The 22469-nt window shown below is 31.0% G+C and overlaps 1 protein-coding gene across 1 annotated transcript in view; it reads left to right on the forward strand.

Moving 5' to 3' along the window:
- Positions 1 to 282: 282 nt before the first annotated feature.
- The window catches only part of LOC121114025 (uncharacterized), a 240451-nt gene continuing 218264 nt past the window's right edge, over positions 283 to 22469 (forward strand). Inside the window, exon 1 of the mRNA XM_040707840.2 lies at positions 283 to 1263. Within this exon, the coding sequence (XP_040563774.2) occupies positions 693 to 1263 (571 nt within the window). The 5' untranslated portion in view covers positions 283 to 692. The remainder of the gene's footprint in view (positions 1264 to 22469) is intronic.

The following is a 22469-nucleotide window of genomic DNA, read 5'->3' on the forward strand; positions in this document are numbered from 1 at the left end:
TTTCTTTCATTCTTGTTATTCATATTGTAGTTGAATCAAAGGAATAAAAATTGATTGGAATTTGATCTAATCAATGACTTTGTATTGAATGTTATTCAGTGTATTCAATGAGTTGTAATATGTTATTGCCGTTGCATGCGTCGTAAACAGATAATAGACGTCACATTTCAAGGACTCTTTGATAAGTGGGGTTGATTTTGAAGATTCTTCTCTTTGCTACGTTTTATATATATAATTTTTTGCCGGCTTTCACATGAGAACAACGCCGTTTATATCATTTTTCTCCTTCTCCGACTCGCTCCTTCAAAAAAAAAAAAAAAAAAAAATACGAATCTCTTTTTTATTTATTTTTGCTTTTATAGATATTCATTTTGTAGCGTCAGTTTGTTTTAGAAAGTCAAAGAGACTTTATACGCCTTTTTTCCCTTTTTAAGCATTCAAGCCGAAAAGGATAGTTATTTACTCCTTCCATTCTACTTTATGAGTCTTGCAGTCAACCACAAATTGTTGAGCAGTGTTCGAATTAGTGTGGCCCCAAGTTCAAATAGTGAATCAATAATCTCTTTCCCATTTTAAGGCTTAATGCTTTTGGTAAGTGGATCAGGATCAACAATCTGGCACTAAACCGCTACTTCTGGCTACTCCCGGGAAGTAGAAACAATATAAGTCTACTTCAAAGGATATCCGCCGCAATGATCCCGGAGCCAAATCTATGGGCGGATATCCGCGATCGGGATCGAAACCTCGACGAAATGTCTCCCCTAGACTTCCCACCCCACCATCCCCTTCACCCATCAGCAACAAATGGAACCTCCTCTTCCCTTGTGGACACACTCCCTTCCTCATCCGGAACTATCAGTATGCGGAGCACACTCCCACGCTCAGGTCGTCTCAAGGACCATGATGAGGAAATGCAGGGAAATCGGGGAGGAGGTGAAGAAGGACTTTTGCGTAGAGGATCTTCTTCCAGCCCACAAAACAGTCCTATGATAGTAATGGGCGGGGTCCTTCCACATGTACCTCCCACTGGTGTTAATGGAGGGAACGGATCAAGCGGTGAAAGGAGTCATTGGACGCGTCGTTGGTATTTACTGGTCATTGTTTTACTCTACATTGGACTTTTAGCTAGTTTTAGCTTAAATGTAAGCCTTCTCCTTCGAAAGACTCCCGGATCATCATCTGCATCTCCAGGAGGAAAGGGGGGAGAGTCCGAAGGGATTCGTGTGGATGGGATGAGAGATGAGTCGTTTCATCAAACACAAGGTAGGACGATTTATTAATATTTATTTTTATGCAATCCTATACCTAAATATATTATTTGGATATTTCTACAGCTTAGTCAAATATCTTGAGGCATTATAAATTAAATAAAAATAATATTCGGCAAAAGAAAGAAGAATAAATAAAGAGAGGAGAAAACCAAGCGTTATATAAATAGATGTGAAAGTTATTTGCACCTCGTTCATATTATATGTAGGTACTTTATGTACATATATTGTATACCAGGTGGAGGCTAAAAATTTACCTACACATACAATTTAAAATTATGAAGTTGTAAAGAGCACTAATGTTAAAAATTCTGGTGCGACATAATGTCTGTTGTATGTAAACATGTATTATTTTAAAATTGAGCTAAGGATGACATCATAATAAGATGACTGACTATAGATCACAAGTTGAGAGTGCGTTTTACAATCTAACTAATATTTCGAAGCAACTTGGAGTGGCTAGACAGGGATTATAATGTAAAATTAACTTGCCCAATGACAATGTAATCTTTGAGCGGGATGGAGCAATCCCTCATCCTTCTTGGCTAAAAATATCAAATATTTGTCACAGCCGATTATATCGTATTATGAAACATAATGACAGCTAATCAGCTTTCCAAATTTTCAAATTGTCAGGTTTAGCATGTTAATTGTCGGTTTCTTTTTTATTACATCTTCTAAATACAAAACATTTTAATAACTACTGACACTCTTGGTTGTCATTTTTGTGCCGCATGTTGATATAAAGGCATGTAGAGAACGTCATGGAAGTGAGGAGTCAATTTTAGACAACTTTTGTCCAGGCTATAATTAAAAAGCCTCCAGACTTCATCTGTAAGCCAAACATCTCTTTCCATAAGTGCGTTATTGTCATGACAGGCTCTTTGCACTGTTTTAATAAGTGGAGAAATAACGACTTTCGCTTAAAAAAACCAAAAAAAACCTTGTTTTACTGCAATTTCTTTGCTGACCTAGCGTCATAATTTCCCCAAACACCTCATTTTACATCCTGTCCCGCAATTTTTTATAAGTTACTTCAATGTCCAATTTTTGTGGATCAAAATGATTTTCAGGATTTAAAAAAATTATTTGCTTGTGCGATAAAATACGTTCTGTCTCCCCTTTTTATATAAAATAGGAATATTCTATATATATGTATATATAATATTTAAAAAAAAAGCCAAGTTATCAAAAATAAAAATAGTTGTAATTGTTTAATTTTATTAATGTTCATTTAATGAGTCAGTTGGAGTTGAACTGATCATGTATAAGTAAGCATAATAGTACTATAATTACTCCATCTGACCTATAAACGGCCTTTAAAGGCCCATATCATTGTGTACATTTTCTTCTCTAAGAGCGGCCGAGTATTTGAAATAATTTTTCTCCTAAGCACGTTGTCCCTTGAGCTACGCCGTTCCAATCAAAAAAATCTAAGATAATAAACGAAAATCAAATAATTTAAACTTAAATTTGATAAACTGTAAAATATTTTCCCACTCCCCCTAAAAATAAACTTAATTGGACCACATTTTTTTTTTTTTGGGGGAATCCATTTATGTTCACCTTATCATAAGAATAATTGTAAATTCCAAAAAAGTAGGATTAACATGGAACCCTGTCCCTCCTTGTTGGGCGTCCCTAACATAGAAGCAACCGATTTTGACAGAATTGAGCAGATAAATAGCTACTGGAGATAGTTTTATATAAAATAAACAATATTTTTGTGACAAATATTATAAATTACTCAAGGGATCAATTAGAGGGCGAAATTTATTAATTGAAGCCAATAATGGAAAATATCTTTGAGTGCCGAATCAAAAATGGATCTCAGTTCTTCTCTCAGTGGTCTGAATTATGAAATATTTGGGGTTTTGTAATTCCGGACTTTTATTGTTTGTAGTCAATTTTTTACCCTTAAGACAATCACCAAATTAAAAGTACGATTAATAAAACTGTTTTTATTGATTCTGTATCTGGATCTGCACTGAATATATTTCCCTTGTTATGGTGACCTTATAATAACTTATTCATCACTCATAGTGCTAAGGAATATCATAGCTTATTTTATAGAAAAATATTCAATGTTTAATTTAAAAAAATATCCACCATCAATGTTTTTTGTTCAATTTTGAATTTTTAAGTGATTCCATTTTTATGGGGATGTACTAGCAAAAATGGTCATAAATTATTACGATTTCAATGCCAATTTCATAATTATTTATTATATTTGAAATATTAAAATTATCTTCTCATATTCAATGGATATCTTTATTGTTTCGATCCTGGTATCTCGTTCCCAAGTTCCACTTTACTCACTTATGAGCTCTGGTAGTTCGTAATCTAAATTTGAACACACCTTGAGATGAATATTGAGTTGTGTTATTCAAGAGTAATAAAATGCAAACTGTGTAAAGTTTTTGTTCTCACCCCATATATATTTACAATGTGTCCCTTTTACTCTAAAGACTTTAAGCAAATAACACTCCTAATAGGATAGGTATACTCCAAAACCAATTCATATATCATTTACCTTACTTTTTCATCGATATTTTTCTAGGACACTCACATAACCTTATTTCTTGAGCAATTGAGTCCAATGGACTGCATTTTCCTTCCTTCAGTTTATTTATTTGATAGCTTCTGAATCCCCTCTCTCTTTTACTCTCCATTTTCAGAGGATGTTCCCAGGAGAGAAATCTCTGAATTACGAGCAACATACTCCATGAGTTATTTTATCACTTTATTGTGTCATATTTTATATATAGATACTACAACCGTCTATAATTAGGGGCTCACTATATTAAAGAGCAAATTCAATAAATAGTATTAACAATATTAATAATCTAGTATTAGTATAATAAAGAAATTGGGATTAATTGAATGAATAGAATATCTAATTATTTTATTATTATCTAGATAAAAAAACGATAATTAATATATACTTTTTTATAGAAAAAATGTTTTACCATATAACCAAGCTATATGTAATTTACTATATTGATACAATGTTGTTCTGTATGTCAGTATCATAGTGATGCCGAGATGGTACTGTGATACATTTAAAACAGGGCTATACTGCCCATGTTTGTTAAAACAACGTCCCCGATTTTTTTTTTGAAATATTGGCATAGATTAGATATTCTTAAGGAGTGTTACCATTTTGCAATATATTAAAAATCATTGTATTTATTCGTCAAACAATGTATCTAAATAGTATTATTTCCTTTAGTCTTTATCTTTAACTATATCCTCTGTTAGGGAACTGGGATATTATACACCACAAGATTTTGAATATGGTTGTATTTTTACAAAACAACTAAAACTAGCTGATTTTGAACACCATGCCAATTTTTAATCCTTAAAACACATCCATTAAACACTTCCATATCAAAAATAAAATAAGACAAATGAAATTTGCAAACAGGGTTTTATTGATGCCTTTCAGTAGAAAATATTCTCGGGAAGACCGAATACTCTAATATTCGGTGTAGTAAACATATATCCCTTATTTCTAATGGTTTTTTTGTTCAATTTGTGTCATTTTTTGCGTCATTGGGAGATAAGGAGATCCGTGAATGCAAAATCAAAAGACTAGGCCTCATCACTTTGTCTCATGGGCGTTCTATTAAAGATACACTCCACTCAATTTTAAACAAAATGGTAAACCTATCTTCCCACTCTGGATACTCAATAAAGGTAATCTCTTCCACAAAATGAGACTCTCAATACCATCTACCTATCAAAACCAAAGATTGACATCTTTAAACATAGGTTCTTTTACAGAACGAAAAGTCTTTGCACTACAATACCTTTTTGCATTGGCCAGGGAAGTGAGGTTGACCTCAAGTGATTTTGACTTAATTCTTTTTTTGTGGGACACGTATATACAATCTTTACATTTCTGCTTTACTTTATTATGTTGTTTTTGGGTTGCAATGTCACGTTATTTAAAAAAAAATATATATATTTGTATTTTAAATGATTCACTTTTATAAAGAATGATAATTCTTATATTTTATAAGCATTAAATATAAGATGTTATATATAGGCTTTTTTATCACCGCTGGTCGAAATACATAAATAAAATTAGTGTTTATCTCCTTGGCAATCAAAACAGAGCTTACATGAGGGTCGGACACGACGATTTCCATTATTTTATGAACATTTTTGACAATTGGCCTTCCAGAGCGTAGTGTATCTTTGACATTAAAATTACTTGAACAGAATCCACGAAATTTGCTTGCATTTTTGCCTTTATCGAAGAAAAAAGATAAAACATGTCGTATTTGATCTTTGTTGGTGTCCATTTTTGATGCATCCTCGAACAATACTGAGTGAAACTATCACAAAACTGTTTACGAAGTTTTTTTATTACAAATCTTATCTTTTTAGCAGTATCTAGTAGAAACCAATCACACTTATACAACCCGAGATACACATTACTATAGCCTTCTATAAGACAAATAATGTATTTATTTCTACAACTCATATTATAAGAATTAGAAGGTTGCGTGACTTTATAGTACAAGAGTTACCCTTATTTAATGTATGTGCATATTTTATATAAATTAAAATTCCGCCCATGAATAATATACAATATTTGTACATACATACGAGGATACATAATATCTCAATAATACAAAAGAGAATGTTGAAATAAAAGGCAAGATTGACAATGATTAAAAACCTCTCCCTTCCAAATAGAAATAGAGAAACCCCCTCTTGAAATGGGTGGAGACGTATCTCTTAAACCTTCCTCATTCAACAAATGAACTACATAGATTTGTATATGTAATATCATCGCCTCCCTACTTTTCAAGGGTCTTTTCGAGTTCAAAGTTTATCTTTGTTAATAATAAAGAAAAGTTTTCCAATTCCTAAAGTCTTAGAAAAAAATATTGTTTGATATTTTTTGATAGAAAGGAGACAGTAAAAAAAAATAAACGGATCTTTTGGAATTACATTCATGAATTTATAAAAAATGGAATATCAAATTTGTTAATAAAATATTTATACTTAATTAATAATGTAATTGGTACAGTACACCCTGTGATTGCGAACATCTTTTGTATTAAATAAGTACTAGATAATCAAAATTAACCAAAAAATTGATTTTTCAAAATAAAATAAAATATGACTTGATTTATTTGAAATATCACTGTTTATCATTGGAATAAAGTAGTATTCAATTCAGATGTTAAGTCTTTTTTTATTTATTTTTAACTTTTAAAGCCATTCGATTGAATTTAATCAAGATTTTTTGGAAATTTGTCCATTTTATCAGAACATGCACTTTGTGACTATTTTATAATCTATTCTTTGTAATAAATATGGAAAGTAACAACTTATATTGAACTTAAGCTTCGTTACCAAAAGGACAATAACCCAATTTCTTGTTTATTAACCATTTATTATTTCTGTGAAATTATTCGGGCTATTAGATATAAATACAAATGTTTAGCTACGCTTCAAACAACATATTTTTTCTGAGCAATATCATAATATAATATCGAATAATATACTTTGTAGGAATTTAATATTATGGGATATATTTATGTAATTCATTTTAAAGATTAGTTAAGTGATATATAAAGGTTGGTTAATTTACTTATTTGGCTAACTAATAGATGATTACGGCCTTTTTTATGTTTCTTTTTTGGAGAAGAGGTTGGGTGATAGAACACAGATAACGACGTGTCATGCCCCTTATAAGTGTTTTGAACGTTCAGTTGATGAACTAAAGTTTGCTGTTGTTTAGCTCTTTTTCCTCTTTTAAATGAAGATTCATTCTCGATTTCTGAAGAATTGTCTTTGTATGGAACTACGGAATGATTTTGTGCCTTTTTTCTTTCCCTTTTAGAGGAAATGTTTATAAATACAAATAAATAATAAAATAACTAGACAAGAATAGACAAATCAACAGCTGACAAAAATAGGTATTACAAATATCAACATTTCAAACAAACCCTTTTAGTTCACATCACTTGTTAACCAAGTTCCTGTCAATCCCAGGTATTTTTATACAACAGTGGGGAATAAGAAAATTGTGTTCTTGTATAAAAACACCTTCTATGTATGTAAAAGAAAAGTGATGAGTTTGCTTCAAAGAAAGTTCACAACAATCGGAAAAAAAAAAGGAAAAAATTATCAAATATTTTGATGAGTTTCTGAAATTGTGTAACAGAGGTAAAAATGAAATGTGCTCCTTCTTGGATATGGCTTACAATTTTGTCGCCACTTCATACTTTCTTTTTTTATTTCGAAGTTGTAAGACAGCGTCAGTGGAAAGTTGAAATTTAATCATCACAACCTTTCAATAATTTAGCGAAGCGACGAAACTATATATTTTTGTCGTAGGAAGAGAAGAATTTTGACTATTTGGATAATTCGGACAATATGCACTTAAGTGGATCTTGAAAATAAGTGGAAGGCATCATTAATGTAGTTTGTCTATTATGAAGTATCAGGAAGCGGATTCATAGTCCATATGTGAACTTATGGATGCCCAAATGTGATACATAAAACTGCGCTTTGAAGAGGCTCTTTTATTTTCTAAAGCTGATATCATTATTGTTTTGTTTCTCGAAGACGGAACATCTACGTATAAAGTAATAACTAGTACGTGTGAACATAAAAGACAGGAAAAACCAATGATAATTTTTCTCAGGAATTATAAGTGAACATCTTTTTTCAAGTCGGGGTAGAATTGAGGATCCCCATCGGAGTAATTCCTGCCTATATCATTGCCATATAAGCAGTGGGATTTGTCTTTATTTCCTTCTTCTAACGGCAGCTGATCTGTAAAACATCCTGACAGCTAAGCGGCTCTATTTCCAAAATTATTTACATTAATTTTCCAATTTTCCGTTTCTTTTATTTTTACATACAAACAAGAAATATTTTATGCATGGCTTGCAATGACCAATTAGGTGTTGTGGATCGCTTTTTATTGGCTTATACTCATAATGCATGTATCATGGCTCTTTGGTGTATTGATCATGATCCATGATCATATAAAACTTTAAGAAATACCTTGTCTGGGAGTCGTAGACTGTAAATCCATCTCTCTCAATCTCCTACAATATAAAATTCACTTTGCTTTATTAACAAAGTTCTTTCCTTATTATTAAAAGGCTGCAATGATGAAATTTCAACTTTCTACTTACACTGTCTCCAAATTTGGAGATAAAAGAGATAATACGATGTGCGGGCTAAGTTGTAAACTATATCCCCCATTCGTTCTAATATACTTATTTTTACTATCGATTTTGTTAATTTAACAAAAAAAAGAAAAAATTCCATACTCTTAGCTCATGTACATTTAATGCCTCTCCGTTAAATCGATGAAGTAATCCTATCATTTCCATGGATCTAAGTAGTATGTCATGCAATGGTTTACTAATCCTAGCTTTTCTAGTATAATCATTATTAATAACTTCTTATAAAAATAGGAATTTATAGTTAATTAAATGAACCTTGTTGTATTGTACTTATATTCAAGAGGGCAAAGGGATTGAAGTTGAATTATTCATAATTATCTCCTGATTCAAAGAGTTGTTAGTTCAAATTAAAGCATCCGTATGAGTTAATTTAAAAAAAAAAAAAAGGATCGATAGTAGTTAACTAACACTATAACAATCACAAACAAAAACATAGACATATTTTGTCCAATTAAAGGCTTCATTTTCAAATTTCTGGGATCCATTGGAATACCCAAGAATCTATATTATAGTTTAAGGCTTCATAATGAAGAAATTAATAGCAGCACCAACTATCAAATCATGAACAAAGAACAACTCCATGTATTTATCCTTGACATTGTCTTTCAAATGCATGTATGTTTGCTAATTTAAGTTTAATTTGCAGCGCCTTCAAAGGATTTCTCAGAATAATTTATTCCTAAAAATGGACCATGATTATTTGTCGAAGAATACAAATGTAATCTAAAATTTAAAAATAAATCTAGCTTGCTTTTGTGTTGATAGGGGATATATATTAATTTTGAATAGAGTAAATAATCGGTAGAGTTGACATTTTTGTAAGGAAAAAAGAGTAAAAGGAGAAGGCGAGAGTGAGACATATGGTACTACTTATTTAATAACATTGTTTATATGAGCTGCCTGTTATATGATTTTTTGGGGTATAAATGAATTACTGCTTTAAAGAGAAGAACTTTCTACGTTTAAATAATATTCGTTCATTGTAAATAAAATAAATATATTTAAATTCCTTCATATTAATTTTATTATGCATTATTAAAACAATTTACAACAAAGATAGGAGAGAATGCTTACTTCAGAGGGAGAAGTAAAAAAGAGTAAAAAGCACGGGCAACAACCGCTTTTCCATTTCTAACTTTTTTTTACATTACAAACATGTGAACTCTAGTAATAAGTTCCGTATTGCTCAACTAAGTAATACTTTCACGCACTAGTAATAGATAATTATTTTTAAAATGGTAGCTAGCTTTTGTGTTAACGGCCTACATATTTCTTTCTATTAAAAACTCTTATGTGATGAATTTATGTATGCAAAGTAGTTTATCTTAAAATGGCCCCTTTGCAACAAAACTTCCCCAAGAACTCATTTGCCTTTGATGATAAAAGCAACTATATTTATTTACTTAGGAATTTCGTCAATTTATTTTCTTGAACAACACGAGACTAATATGCATTTTTTCTTCGCATTGTTTCTTATAATATGTATAGCAAACTTGCATTTAATATACTTCCTTAATGGTACATTCAATCAAAAAAAAAAGAAAAAGCTTTTTCCTAAAAATAAGAACAAAACTAAAATTACTGGAATCATCGCTTAGTATGTAGCTTTATATTCATACTTGAGGTGTTCAATATACCGGTTCTATTCTGGGAGTACCGGGATACTGAGGCATTTAAAACAATATTATATTGCCTTTAGAAGCGGTAGATATAGTGACAATACGTTTAAAAAATAATATTGGTCCACCAATGACGTCACAAAAAGGAGATTTAAATAAACCAAATAAGAAAATAAAACAGTCAACCAATTTATGAGCTATTCCCCCTCGAAACAGCTCCCGGTTGTACCTGTAAGTGCATGAATATCCCCTTTAATGGCATCGTTCTTTTGGTATGCATGTACAACCGCATATTTTTCACTTACTTCATATTCTTATGTGAATCCATTTATTATTGTCTCAGTTGATAAAATTAAACTATCTGAGAATGGGGTTTGTGTTCATCTAAACTTACATAAAATAGTCTGCAATTCGGTAATGATAAATAACTGAATTATATTTCTGGCCGTTAAAAATAAAACAGAACTCTTCAATCTATAAAAAAAAAAATTAGGTTTCACATATATTACTGGGGTCAAATGATCCCATATTTTGCTTGTCTCTCCGCACTTATAAAAAAAATGTGTATGTTGTCCCAAGTTCCCTTCTTCAGAAAAAAAACCAGATCCTTTCTTCATAAGTCAGGCCGTGTATACTTCCAAGAAAAAAAGTGATGATAATGACCCTGCACTTGAGCGCGTCACAGCAAATGTTTTGCTCTATACTTTTTAGTTTAAAAAGTATCGAAAATGATATAAATACCGATATATATTTTGGTACCCTAACCGGCAAAAAAAGTATTGGTGCTGTGAAATGTATATGCAGGAAAGAGAAAAATAACACTTTTGCAATGTATTTAATACTTGTGTATGATGGATGTCTTGAGGAATGGAAAGGGGTCCTCCAAAAGTATTAAAGGTATTAATAACGCTATGCATTAAAATTTAGGTCATGGAACCCCTGCCCCTAAAACCGATGTTAAATAAGCGGTAAAACACGAAAATGACCATTATAACCTATAAATGCAATAGTTTTGGCCGTAAATCCTTTTTTTTAAATCCTAATAGTAAAGATTCAGAGTCATATTTTAACATAAAATAATTTTATAAATGCAAATTAAAGGTAATACCAATTATATTTATTAAGTTATGGGGAATGAAGTTTCTACAGGATATGCCTAATCGTACAAAAATCAAATTAAGAGGAGGATAAAAAATGGAACTTTGTAATTTTTTCCTATTTTCTTCAACTGCTTCTTATTATATATACAACAAAAAAATTAACCTGATAGTAAAACTTTAAACGATTTGCTGTCAAAGAAAAGGTCGATTTTGATGGATTTTTTCTGTATAGCTTTTAATTTTATTATGAGTTATTTAATGAATTAGTAATGTAAGGCTGTGTGAAAATGCTCCGAAATTAAATATAGCTATGTCAATTATTAGACTTATTTTAATAAGTAATTCTATCGGACCTGTTTATACATTATGATTGTGGAATTTTGTAACGCATATTTTTTTATGTTTCTTGCTGATTTTGAAAATATTTAATTAGGAAATTAAATATTATACTGAAAAAAATCAAGCTTTTTTTATGGCAAATTTTAAAGTTGGGGAAAAAGTAATTTCGTATTCTTTAGAAGAATTGTTATAATCACCCAATTTTAGCCAAATATGCTACATTCTGTTCGAGAACTTGTCCAACTTCCTAATGCCCTACTAGTAGAATTCAATTTTCCCAGTCCTCTATTAAGGAATTTTTTTTTGATCCCAAGATCGTTTTCCATAGACAGGGACAGGTGCCAGGTACGGACTGTAGGGTGGATACATAAGAGCTCCCAGATCTTTGGTGATTCATCAAATACGTGTAGGGCCAGGCGTTGTCTTGATGATGTCTCCTATGCACTAACACTGGTCGCTTTTTTGACAGCCACCTTCAAAAGGTCAAGTTGTTCACAGTAGAGGGCTGAACTGAAGACAAAAATAATTGTTTTCGAAATGTTTTTCTTTTGCAAGTAGTACAAATGTTAAATATGGCGAGTTTCTTTCCCTTGAGACCTTCAAAAACGACGCACAATAATTCATGATTGAACAGTCCAATTCTAATAATGTCCAAAAAAGCATTTGTAGTATACACTCACACCTTGACAAAAATTTATCGTATGATCCAATATGACCAATAATGAACAAAATATACTTAATTTAATAAAAAAAAGGAGTGGAAATGCAAAATTTCTTTTTGTCAACCCAATATATGAATATATGTGTGCGAAAACATTAAGGAAATCTCCCCACCAGAAATATCCCGTAGATGTAAAACCTCACGAAACCCTATTAACTACATAAATATAAATATACTCATTGCTTAATAAACGGAAAAAATCTCCTTATCATTTTTAAATATTAGAATTATAAGTTATGAAGTTGAGAAACTATCATTATAGTTATTAGATATTAATAAACAGGAAAACCTCTATTTGCAAACACTTTTTTATTTTGGCGAAATATACGTTTTGTTCATTAATGAAATGTGTTTTTTTTGGTCCAGGATTCATGATTTTCTTCCTTAGAAATATAAAAAGGACTCAAACTTAACACGTTAATAGGATCATAGGACACAGGGGTTAATAAATTCATTTGCTTGGGACAAAAAAAGATACATTGATCCACATTAAAAAAAAAAACCTTGTTTAAGGGTTGTTCAAACTTAAAACCTATTCTGAGGATTGTGAATTTGACTTCAATATATCACATGAAAAGACACTCATAGGCGTTTTTCATTGTAGTTTAAAACTTTTTACCAATGAAGGACTTAATGTATGCCATTCTATCTATCAGTAATACCTAAAAAAGAGGTTTCAATGTTCTTGAAGCCCAGACTGTATAAAAAACCTTCCCCTATAATCAAGTCGTTGTATGATGTTTAAATGCCTCTACAATTTTAAGGTGTAATCCTCAAGAAACAGTTAATATAAATTAAAAGTTTAAAAACAGTTCATCGAATCTAGACAAAATTTGCTTACTATGAATAAATCATAAACAAGGCATTATCCATATAAATAAAGAATTGTATTTAATAAGATTTACTGTCTCAGGAAAATACTAAAAATTTTTGGGGACAAAATATAGATTAAAAAAAAAATGAAAAGCATTTTGATAAATCTTGTGTGTGATATCCTAGTTCAGTAACGAAGGAATACAAGTAAAAAGTTTAAAAAAAATAGATGCATGCTGAAAGATCCGGATTAATATGCAGAATTAGAGTGTATTTGAAAGAAAAAAAAATATCTGGTAGAAATATATACAAACATTAAAAACAATCTCAAGTTTTGACAGTCTTAGGATACGCTTCATTAATTTTTTTGGACCAGAACAAATTATGACTAATTTAGAAAAGTACGGTACTGAATGGGTTGGTTTTTCGTAGAATTTGCTGGATTTAACCCTCTTTTAAAAATGAAATTCTCAGAATACATTAAATAGTAATGATATCAACAATAACAATGCAATCAGATAATTGAAAGATGATTAAGAGTTTGCGGCACGAGGGATCAAATACATCATTTTAAAAATGTAATCCCTTGTCTGTAGACATGGTTAGAGTACCACTTATATTTTTACAATGGTAATTTACATACCTATAAGTAGAGAGTCTGGGAACCATTGCAACAGTCAATGGAGATCATATGAAAATCTTCAACGATAAGATTTACAACAGCATTTTATAGTATACTTTCATAATAAACATTTGCCAAAAGGTTAATTTTTTTTCTAAAAATCTATAAATGGCTTAAATAATTTTGATGGGGTGGAGTATTTTATTTAAAATGTTTTTAGTTTTCCCATTGCTTTTCTTGTAACTGACATCATTTGAATGATTGATCAATCTCTTCAAACAAGGATCTTAATTATCTAATACTATAAGTCTCGCTTCCCCCTCCTCATTGCGCTCTACAAAAATCCCATCCCTATAAATAGGTAGAAATTACCATACTTAATTTAATCCACTAACCTCAGAAATGTTTTGAAGTCTACTTACAAGTTATTTGTATATTTCCTTCTGTAGGTTGAAACTGCCCTCAGCTTACCAAACATTTATATGTAAACTTATAAATTTCTAACCTCAAAATAACCAAAGACTAATGTAGGTTTCTGTCAATAAAATTGATCACTCTAATAATATATATTTTGTATGTAATATAAATACGGGTAAATACTACTTATATGGGTATAAATACATATATCATATAATAAATCTTTTTCAATATGGTTTTTATCGTATACTAATAATAACGGTAAAGAAAAATACGAATAGATTTTTGGGGTCTCTTTTTTTGTGAATATTTATACCCTTTATTTGTACAGAAGTTCTTTTCATATTTTATTTGTTATTTGTGTCCAAAAATGTACCTTTGTTCGTTTGAATAACTAATTATTATTAATTATCCAATCATCCAGAGACGTTATCTTAAGATCGCTCTTGTTTTAGAAACGAATCAGCAATTTTTTAAAATACCAAAACAAATATTTTTTAATATTAGGAAAAAATTGTACTACTAATATTTTTAACATAACTGCTAATGAGCTGTGTCAGGAAATATTATATAGTTGATTTATATATTAGCAATTTGATTATAAATAAATGATCATAGGTCAAATGAAGACCCTAGTCCATAGTTCATATTCCAGGATATCTTAACTCATCCAATAAATTTGAATACAATCGATAGATTAAGTTGAACGTATATTATGTAGCGTGTCCAAAGAATCGTGGATAAAACTTTGGAAAGGTTTAATTGACTTACTAAATAATTTATCAATTCTTGTGAAACATATTTCTTTATTCGACCAAGTAGAATTGAGGGGGTGGTCAAAAAAATTGTGTGTCAACGTTTCTTGAGGCAAGAATGAGTTATGACGAGATGTTTCATATCTTCTCCTGCTCCAAGGTCTCGTTGCCTATATTAAAAAGAGGAAAGACGACAACAAGAGTTTTAAGGGAAAGCAAAAATAACTCAAATTCATGTGAAATGTAAATGGCGAAATTCGAACTCTGGACGATATGGCTTCTGCGCTAATCAAACTGCAAACTTTTGACTAGTATTACAGGAGACTAACAAAAGGAAAGCCTATGCCACTTCCCGTAAAAATTAACTAGAAATCGCTTGAGGTCATCCTCACTTCTTTGAGAAAAATATACAGGTATGGAATTCCAGAGACTAGCCCGATCGATAATAAAAACTATGCTTGAAAATGTCTACATTTAGCTGTAGGATGTAAATGAATTTGTGAAACAAAAGTAATGTTGTATGGAAGAGGTAGCCTTTGTTTAGTATCCAGGATGGGGGAGATAGGTTTATCCTTTTGTTTAAAATGAAGATATGAAGAGTAATTACATATTTTTTACTGTCGCGTGAATGTTATAAATTAATGAGGACAAGTCATTTTGCAATGATAGTTACCGTTATATGCCAATGAAGAAAAAGTCGTAAAAACCTCACTTATACCTTTCCAGGAATCCTATCAAATAGTTTCTGGACGGACTTCATATCTGTACATTAAGATTGGAGAAAATAAATCTTGTTGTGTTTCACAGCACTATGAAAGAAGCCAATTGATAATCCACTAATTGGCGTTCCAGAGACTAATTCGAGTAAAAGCAGTAGACATTTGACAACAAAGTAAAATTTAAGTTTTTTGTAGTAGAGAATTAACTCTGTACTACTTCATGAGTTTATTTAAAGTATCCAAGCGGTCAAATTTATTTTATATCACGGTCTTTTTAGAGACATTAAGAGTCTGATAGAGCAATGAGTGGCATTGCGATGGGTTGCAAATAGAAGGGAAATCAGAAACCGTAATGTCCAGATGATTGTTGAAATATTTTCAGAAGCCATGTTTAAACTCTGCCAAAATATAGTTTAGGTATAGAGTCCTCTATGTCACTCTAGAAGTATCCAGTGTATTTTTTCCCAAAACCATGTGGTGTTTCTGGAAGGCTGAGAGGGCAATCCATCTTTTGTGGGAATGTCCAAAAAAAAAACTAGGAACTATCGAGTAAACTATTACCACCTTACGGACACTTTGTTATGATCCTGGAAAACAAGATTTTTTAGCATGTTCTGTCTGGGAAAATAGGATCAAAATGGACACTAACATTATGAAGATTAGGAAAATGATTCATACAAAAAGATGTAATAAAAACAGCAAGAAAAATGCAATGACTTAAATGGAAGTTTTTTTTTTAACTTTTAAAATTATCATTGTCCAATTTTAGTAATATTAGCGTTAATTTTCATCGTATTTTTCCACAGAGAACATACCAAAAAATGTTCTTTTCCACTTTCATAATTAAGGATTAAATATCATTTATTTAATAATAATATATGATGTAATATTTCATTAATACACGTACATTATTATTTCTTAGATCAAAAATATGTATAGGATATTTATCAGGGAGCCCTTGCTGATTGTTGTTCATACATACATACACACACTGATAGAGACATACCTTGCTTTATCAATGTAGATTTATAAAATAAATGAAATCAAAGTATCATTATTTGAAGAGAAATCATTTTAATTGTTATAAGTATGTGTAAATACCATTACACTCATTTCTTGGAAAAGAGTGCCGTGGCTAAAAAGTCAATTATATTTAAACCATAAAATAGAAAAAGCTTTAATAAAAATAGGTTTTTTTTGAAAAAAAATAAAAATAAATCATAGTTTCATACCAATTATAAGAAAAAAATAATGGTTATTCTGCATACATAGTATAAATAAATATGTTGGCTAGAAATTTGTTTCTGCATATTTAATGATTAAAGTTGTGTAGTCATAAATACAAGCTTATTTTCTTCAATTTAGAGGAAGGGGGATAGAATAACAAAAATAATATATAGTATAATCAGTTAAAATATATTTTATTTAAAACAAAACAAAAAATTGTTGAGAAGTTTATTTTATTTATAATTTTTTTACACTTTTAAAATTTTATAAAAAAATAAAAGCTTCAAAAAATGAAAAAATATAAATAAAAACTTTCACTAGTTGAAGATTTTTGACATATGTTTGTACATATTGTATGTTATTGGGTAGACTCCAGTACCCTCGTGTATCTTTCACTCATGTAATATGTACATATACATATAAACAAGTGATGCATCAATATAAAAAAAATCATGAAAAACAAAATATATTAATATATTTTTTTAATTCATATATACGAGGGTCGTTTGAAAGGTCTGTGAAAGCTCCGAGAGATGGCACTATTGGTATGTATCGAGGATATGTTTAGTTAGTAGCCTCTCTTGAAAGAGCACACACCAATTCTCAGTCCAATTGGTTTATTTCTCTCTGTTTGACATTCGTTTGAATCGACTGGAAAGATTATGGCGACTTTCTGTTAGATTTGCAAGGAATAATCCTCATCGACTATCTGGAAAAGGTTAAAACTATTATAGGTCCATATTATTCATCTTGATTGGACCGTTTCAAACCCAGCTGCAGGAAAAACACCACAACTTACAAATAAGTCATTCACGACAATGCACCAGCAGTTGTGCTTGCAAAATTAATATAAATAGGGTTCCAACTCGAAATCCCATAGCACTAACTATATTTACAGATCTTCACTCTTTTGTCATCGATCACTATATGATGGATTTTATCGATTATTTCTGGAGTAGTAACCTCAACAGGGCATCCAGAAGCTTCCGAATCACTGTTGCCCATACGGCCACTCTCAAAATTTTGAAACTAATTATAAACTGTTTTAATGGTATAAACAGAGTCCCCTTATTGTTTGTCAAGCTACTTTGTAGTCTCCTGAGGCGTTATGCCTTCCATTTGCTTTTGATAAAGTAATGTTTAATCTAGACACGAAATTCTTTTTCGTCCATTTTTTGAAAATCCCTCTATTCAAACTAATGCCAAACAGAAAAAGATCGACGGATCAGGCTGAAAGTTGTTCTTTCAAGAGATGCTACTAACTAAACATAACCTCGATACACGCTTGTAGTGCCAACTCTTGAGCTTTGGACGGACTTTTCAAACGACCCTCGTGTATATTTGAGTCGATCCCATAATTTGTATTCAAATGTGTGGGATGGTTAAGATGTCCAAGGACTTTAGCTACAGTTTAGATTTTTCAATTGATTAAAGAGACTTATATTGGTCACTTGCATATAATATCTTAGTTTTTATTCTTTCATTGCGAAGATCACTTTATGTCTACTTTAAGTGGGATTGGGTATGCCTTCACAGGATTAATATGAAATAGAACGTTAATTTAATGAAGAATTCAAATGAAATGCATACTCTATTTTGAGAAAAATCGTTCTTGCTTGCTTTTTTTTTGTTGACAGGGCACATATGTCTGAAACAAAAATCATTCTAAAATTTGCTTGTCATGGACCGCGAATCATATTTCGATGCCAATATGTTTTGATATAGTGTTTTCATCTGATGTCAGCATTGTTGATGTGGTCCATCAAGGGACAAAAATGTCAAATTATATATAAAGATAGTGAATAGAAATACATTGAATATCAATATTAGAGAAAATGGTGAACCATGTATTTGGATGTAAAATTGACTAACAAATAAAAGGATCTAAACCTTTACTATCTATAAAAAGTAAATATCTACAATACCAATATTTATTGTAGATACATGCTGATATACGAGCCTATTATGGGTTAAAAATATGTTAATAGATCGTTATACATTTTTATTTACACAGGTAGTACAGAGAATACCTTTCGGCTTTCACGGATAATATTAATGTATTTACTGTTGTATCAGATCTGCCTACATACTCCCAATTCTATAGCATTCATAGATTGGTAAATAATATGATTTATATGCATTATTTTTGTAGTTAACCATCTGAGCAGTATTTTGCTTTTTTCCAAATCTCTTATTGTAATGTTTGATTCAATAGGAGATAATATCTAAGAAAGTATAACATGCGTGTGCTTACAAAACACAAGAAATAACTTGAAGGTTTGCTACGGAGATATAAGCGCAAATCCTTTTTGTACTCAGAGTAGAATTAAGTATCGACATCAGAAATTTTCTTGCTCATATCCTTGTTTGATTAGGAGTGAGATTTGTCATCATAGCTCCTCCTAGCTTATCTGATAAAAGGTCATGCCCATAGGCGTAGGAGAAGAGGAGGGAGAATTTTGGTAGAACTAATAATATTAGGGCAATTTAAATGGTAAATTGGGTCAATTTCTCTCCTCCAAAATGTAAGCAAAATTATTATTGATCTGATATATAATTAAAAAGTCATAAGGCTTTCTTAAGGGCCTTTATGATACAAGATAATCAAAAAATATTTATTTGTTACTCTCTAAAAATTATTATTTTCTACGTTTATAGGCATGATAGCTAGGCCGTTCTTTTTCCAAACATTCTTTAAATTGCGATGGTTATCATCTTAATAATAAAAACCTCCTTTTATTTTTGGGGGACGATTGAAAGTTTTTTCTTGTTTATAGGAATAAAACGCAAAATATAATATATCCTGAGATACCAAAATCCAAAGCCTTGTCCTTACGACACAATCTAATGTTTGCTTTATTTCATCAGTGGCGTTAGTAAAAGCCAATAATGGTCGAGTTATAGTTAATACAAGTAAAATATATTAATATATAAATATGTGTAAAAACAATAAATATAAAGTAGGACTATTAAGATTTAAGAAAAACAACAACTTAAAAGTGAAAAAAAAATAAATTCTAAAATGTAAATAATACATCATTTGATCATAGAAACCATTGTCCCTAATGATAAAAAAAATCAAACAATCAATTTTCACAGGTCTCTATTGAAGCTAAATTTCTACCCTCCAGTGCGTTGTCCATAGACAGTATGAGGTCGTAGGCATTTTTTGCCAGGGCCGGTCTGTATATCAGATGCAAAAATATTTCTCATCTGAACTCCTGGTGTTTCATCAAAGATGTGTTTGGACTGTCGTTATCTTGATGAAACACGATCCATCTCCTATTCACCAATGCTGGCCACTTTTGTTCGATTACCAGCTTCAAACGGTCGAGTTGCTCACAGTAGAGAGTATAATTGAGCCTGTGCCCATAGATGAACAGCTCATTGTAGATTATTTGCTGCAGATCCCACCAACCACACATCATCACATTGCAAGTAGTCAAGTCTCGCTTGGCCACGGTTTATTGGCTTTTGACCACTATCTATGTCGCATGACATTGACGCAAGTGATCCATTTTCCATCGCAAGTCGCAATTTGTTTCAGAAATGAAGGGATTTTGTCTTGATTTGGCAGCAATTCGCAGATGAAATTTGATCCATGAGATACTACACGCATGATAATTCACAACTGAACTTGCAAAGCGAAATAACGTCCAAAAAGCGTTTGTAGTCGATACTCACACTTTTGCAACGTTTTATCGCATGATCCAATGTGACCAATAATGAAGAAGATGTATTTAGTGAAAGAAGTGGGGGAAATACGTTATTACTTTTCCCCAGTCTAAGATATATACTCGTATATAAGTATATAAATATGTCATATAAAAAAACAAAAACTTTAAATCACTTGAGGTCAGCCTCATTTCCCTTATGTAAGAATTGACATATGGAATTTCATAGACTAGCCAATTTATATTAAAAAACTATCTTTAAAAATGTTTTCAGTTTGTTGTGGGAGGTAGATGGTGTTATGATTCGAGAATCTCGTTGTGTGAAAAAGGTATCCATTTTTTTGCATTTAGGTTGGGGATATAGGTTTATCTTGTTATTTAAAATTCTGTTAATCATAATTACATCCTTAATGCCACGTCTATAGTATAGATTGACGAGGTAGAATTTACAATTCCCCAATTGTGGAAACATGAACTGGCTTGTACCTTTTCCAAGGACTTAATTAAATATATTCCAGAAGGATTACAGATCTCATGTCCGTACATTAATATCAGAAGGACTTAAAGCTTGTAGTTTCATCTTGAACTAAGGGTTATCTCTTTTGAAACTTCTTTAAATGATTCCCATGCTTTGATTGTCTACCCACAAAATGTAGTGTATATGTTTCTTAAATCTCAGATCACAAGAAATATAAACTTCTAAGTCTAGACTAAGATTCGGAGGACATTCAGTTATTAAAGTTTAACCAGGAATGAAGGGTTTTTATTTTTTTTAAAGTTGTAACAGCCTTAATTCAACACTTTGCTGTATACCGAATTGAATTATCTTGACGAATAAGGTACATTTCTTGGTAAAAGAGTTGTACAATCCGCCTTGAGGCATGACACCTCTTATACTACAGAAAAAACAGAAGAAAAAAAACAAAAACCCTTCTGTATATATAATTTATTTTCTTTATTTATTCATAAATTATAACGTCTTAAGTAAGCTCCTTGGAACTAACTCCCTTTTCTTTCTTCCCACTCTGGCGCAAGAAATGTTTTATTAATAAATAAATATACAAAATGAATAAATAAACTCTTAAAAGACCAGAAAATGTGTTGTTCTTCCATAACTCACTTCTAACTCATTTGCATGTAAAACTCTCATTAAGCTCTAGAGATTAAATATTATGAAGAAATACATACAGAGCTCTAGGAGAAGTAAATGTTCAAATGTATGTAGATATGCTGAAGCCTCGTCGTCTAATGTGTGAGAAACATGAGTGATTTAGAGTCTAGATTAATTGTTTTGTCATACCTATTAAGTCCATTTGATTATGCTGGTAGTATGTCAAAAAACACCAGATTGGCTCCCTTCACATTTCATTATATCCCCCCCCCCATAAAATGCTGCCTAAGTCTAAACAAGGAATGTTTTATTCACCGACCGCAAATTATTTTCTCCCATTCCTCATCTTTTATCGACTTAGGCTATTTTTCTATTTGTAAGATAGTTATAAATTGAAAAAGAGAATCGAATACAAATATTTTTATAGATTTTTTTTTTCTTCCAAGGTACATATTGTTCCTCAGGCATAAACTTTTCTGCATTATACAAGGTAAAACTTCCAAATTACACAATATAATAAATTTTTGTTCAAATCATGGAACTATTAATTTAATAAATATCACAAATCTTATACTCAAAATCCAAAATATTACCAGTTAGGGAGTCTTCGTACATCTACATTTAAAAAGCATGCACGGCATTTTTATTATGATTTAGGGTTAGTAGAAATAAATAATTATACCATAACGCCTGTACAACTGAGGTTTGACTTCTAGCACGCTTTAATATTGACGTCATAGTAGATGAGTGGTTGCGTGTTTTGTCAAAATCTGTTTTTCCTTCCCAGCGTTCGGTAGGATACATTATGCTGAAAATTCTATCATTAGTGACGTCATAGACTATGAGTGGTTGCGTGTTTTT

Source organism: Lepeophtheirus salmonis, chromosome 3, assembly GCF_016086655.4.
Source record: "Lepeophtheirus salmonis chromosome 3, UVic_Lsal_1.4, whole genome shotgun sequence".
Taxonomy (NCBI): domain Eukaryota; kingdom Metazoa; phylum Arthropoda; class Copepoda; order Siphonostomatoida; family Caligidae; genus Lepeophtheirus; species Lepeophtheirus salmonis.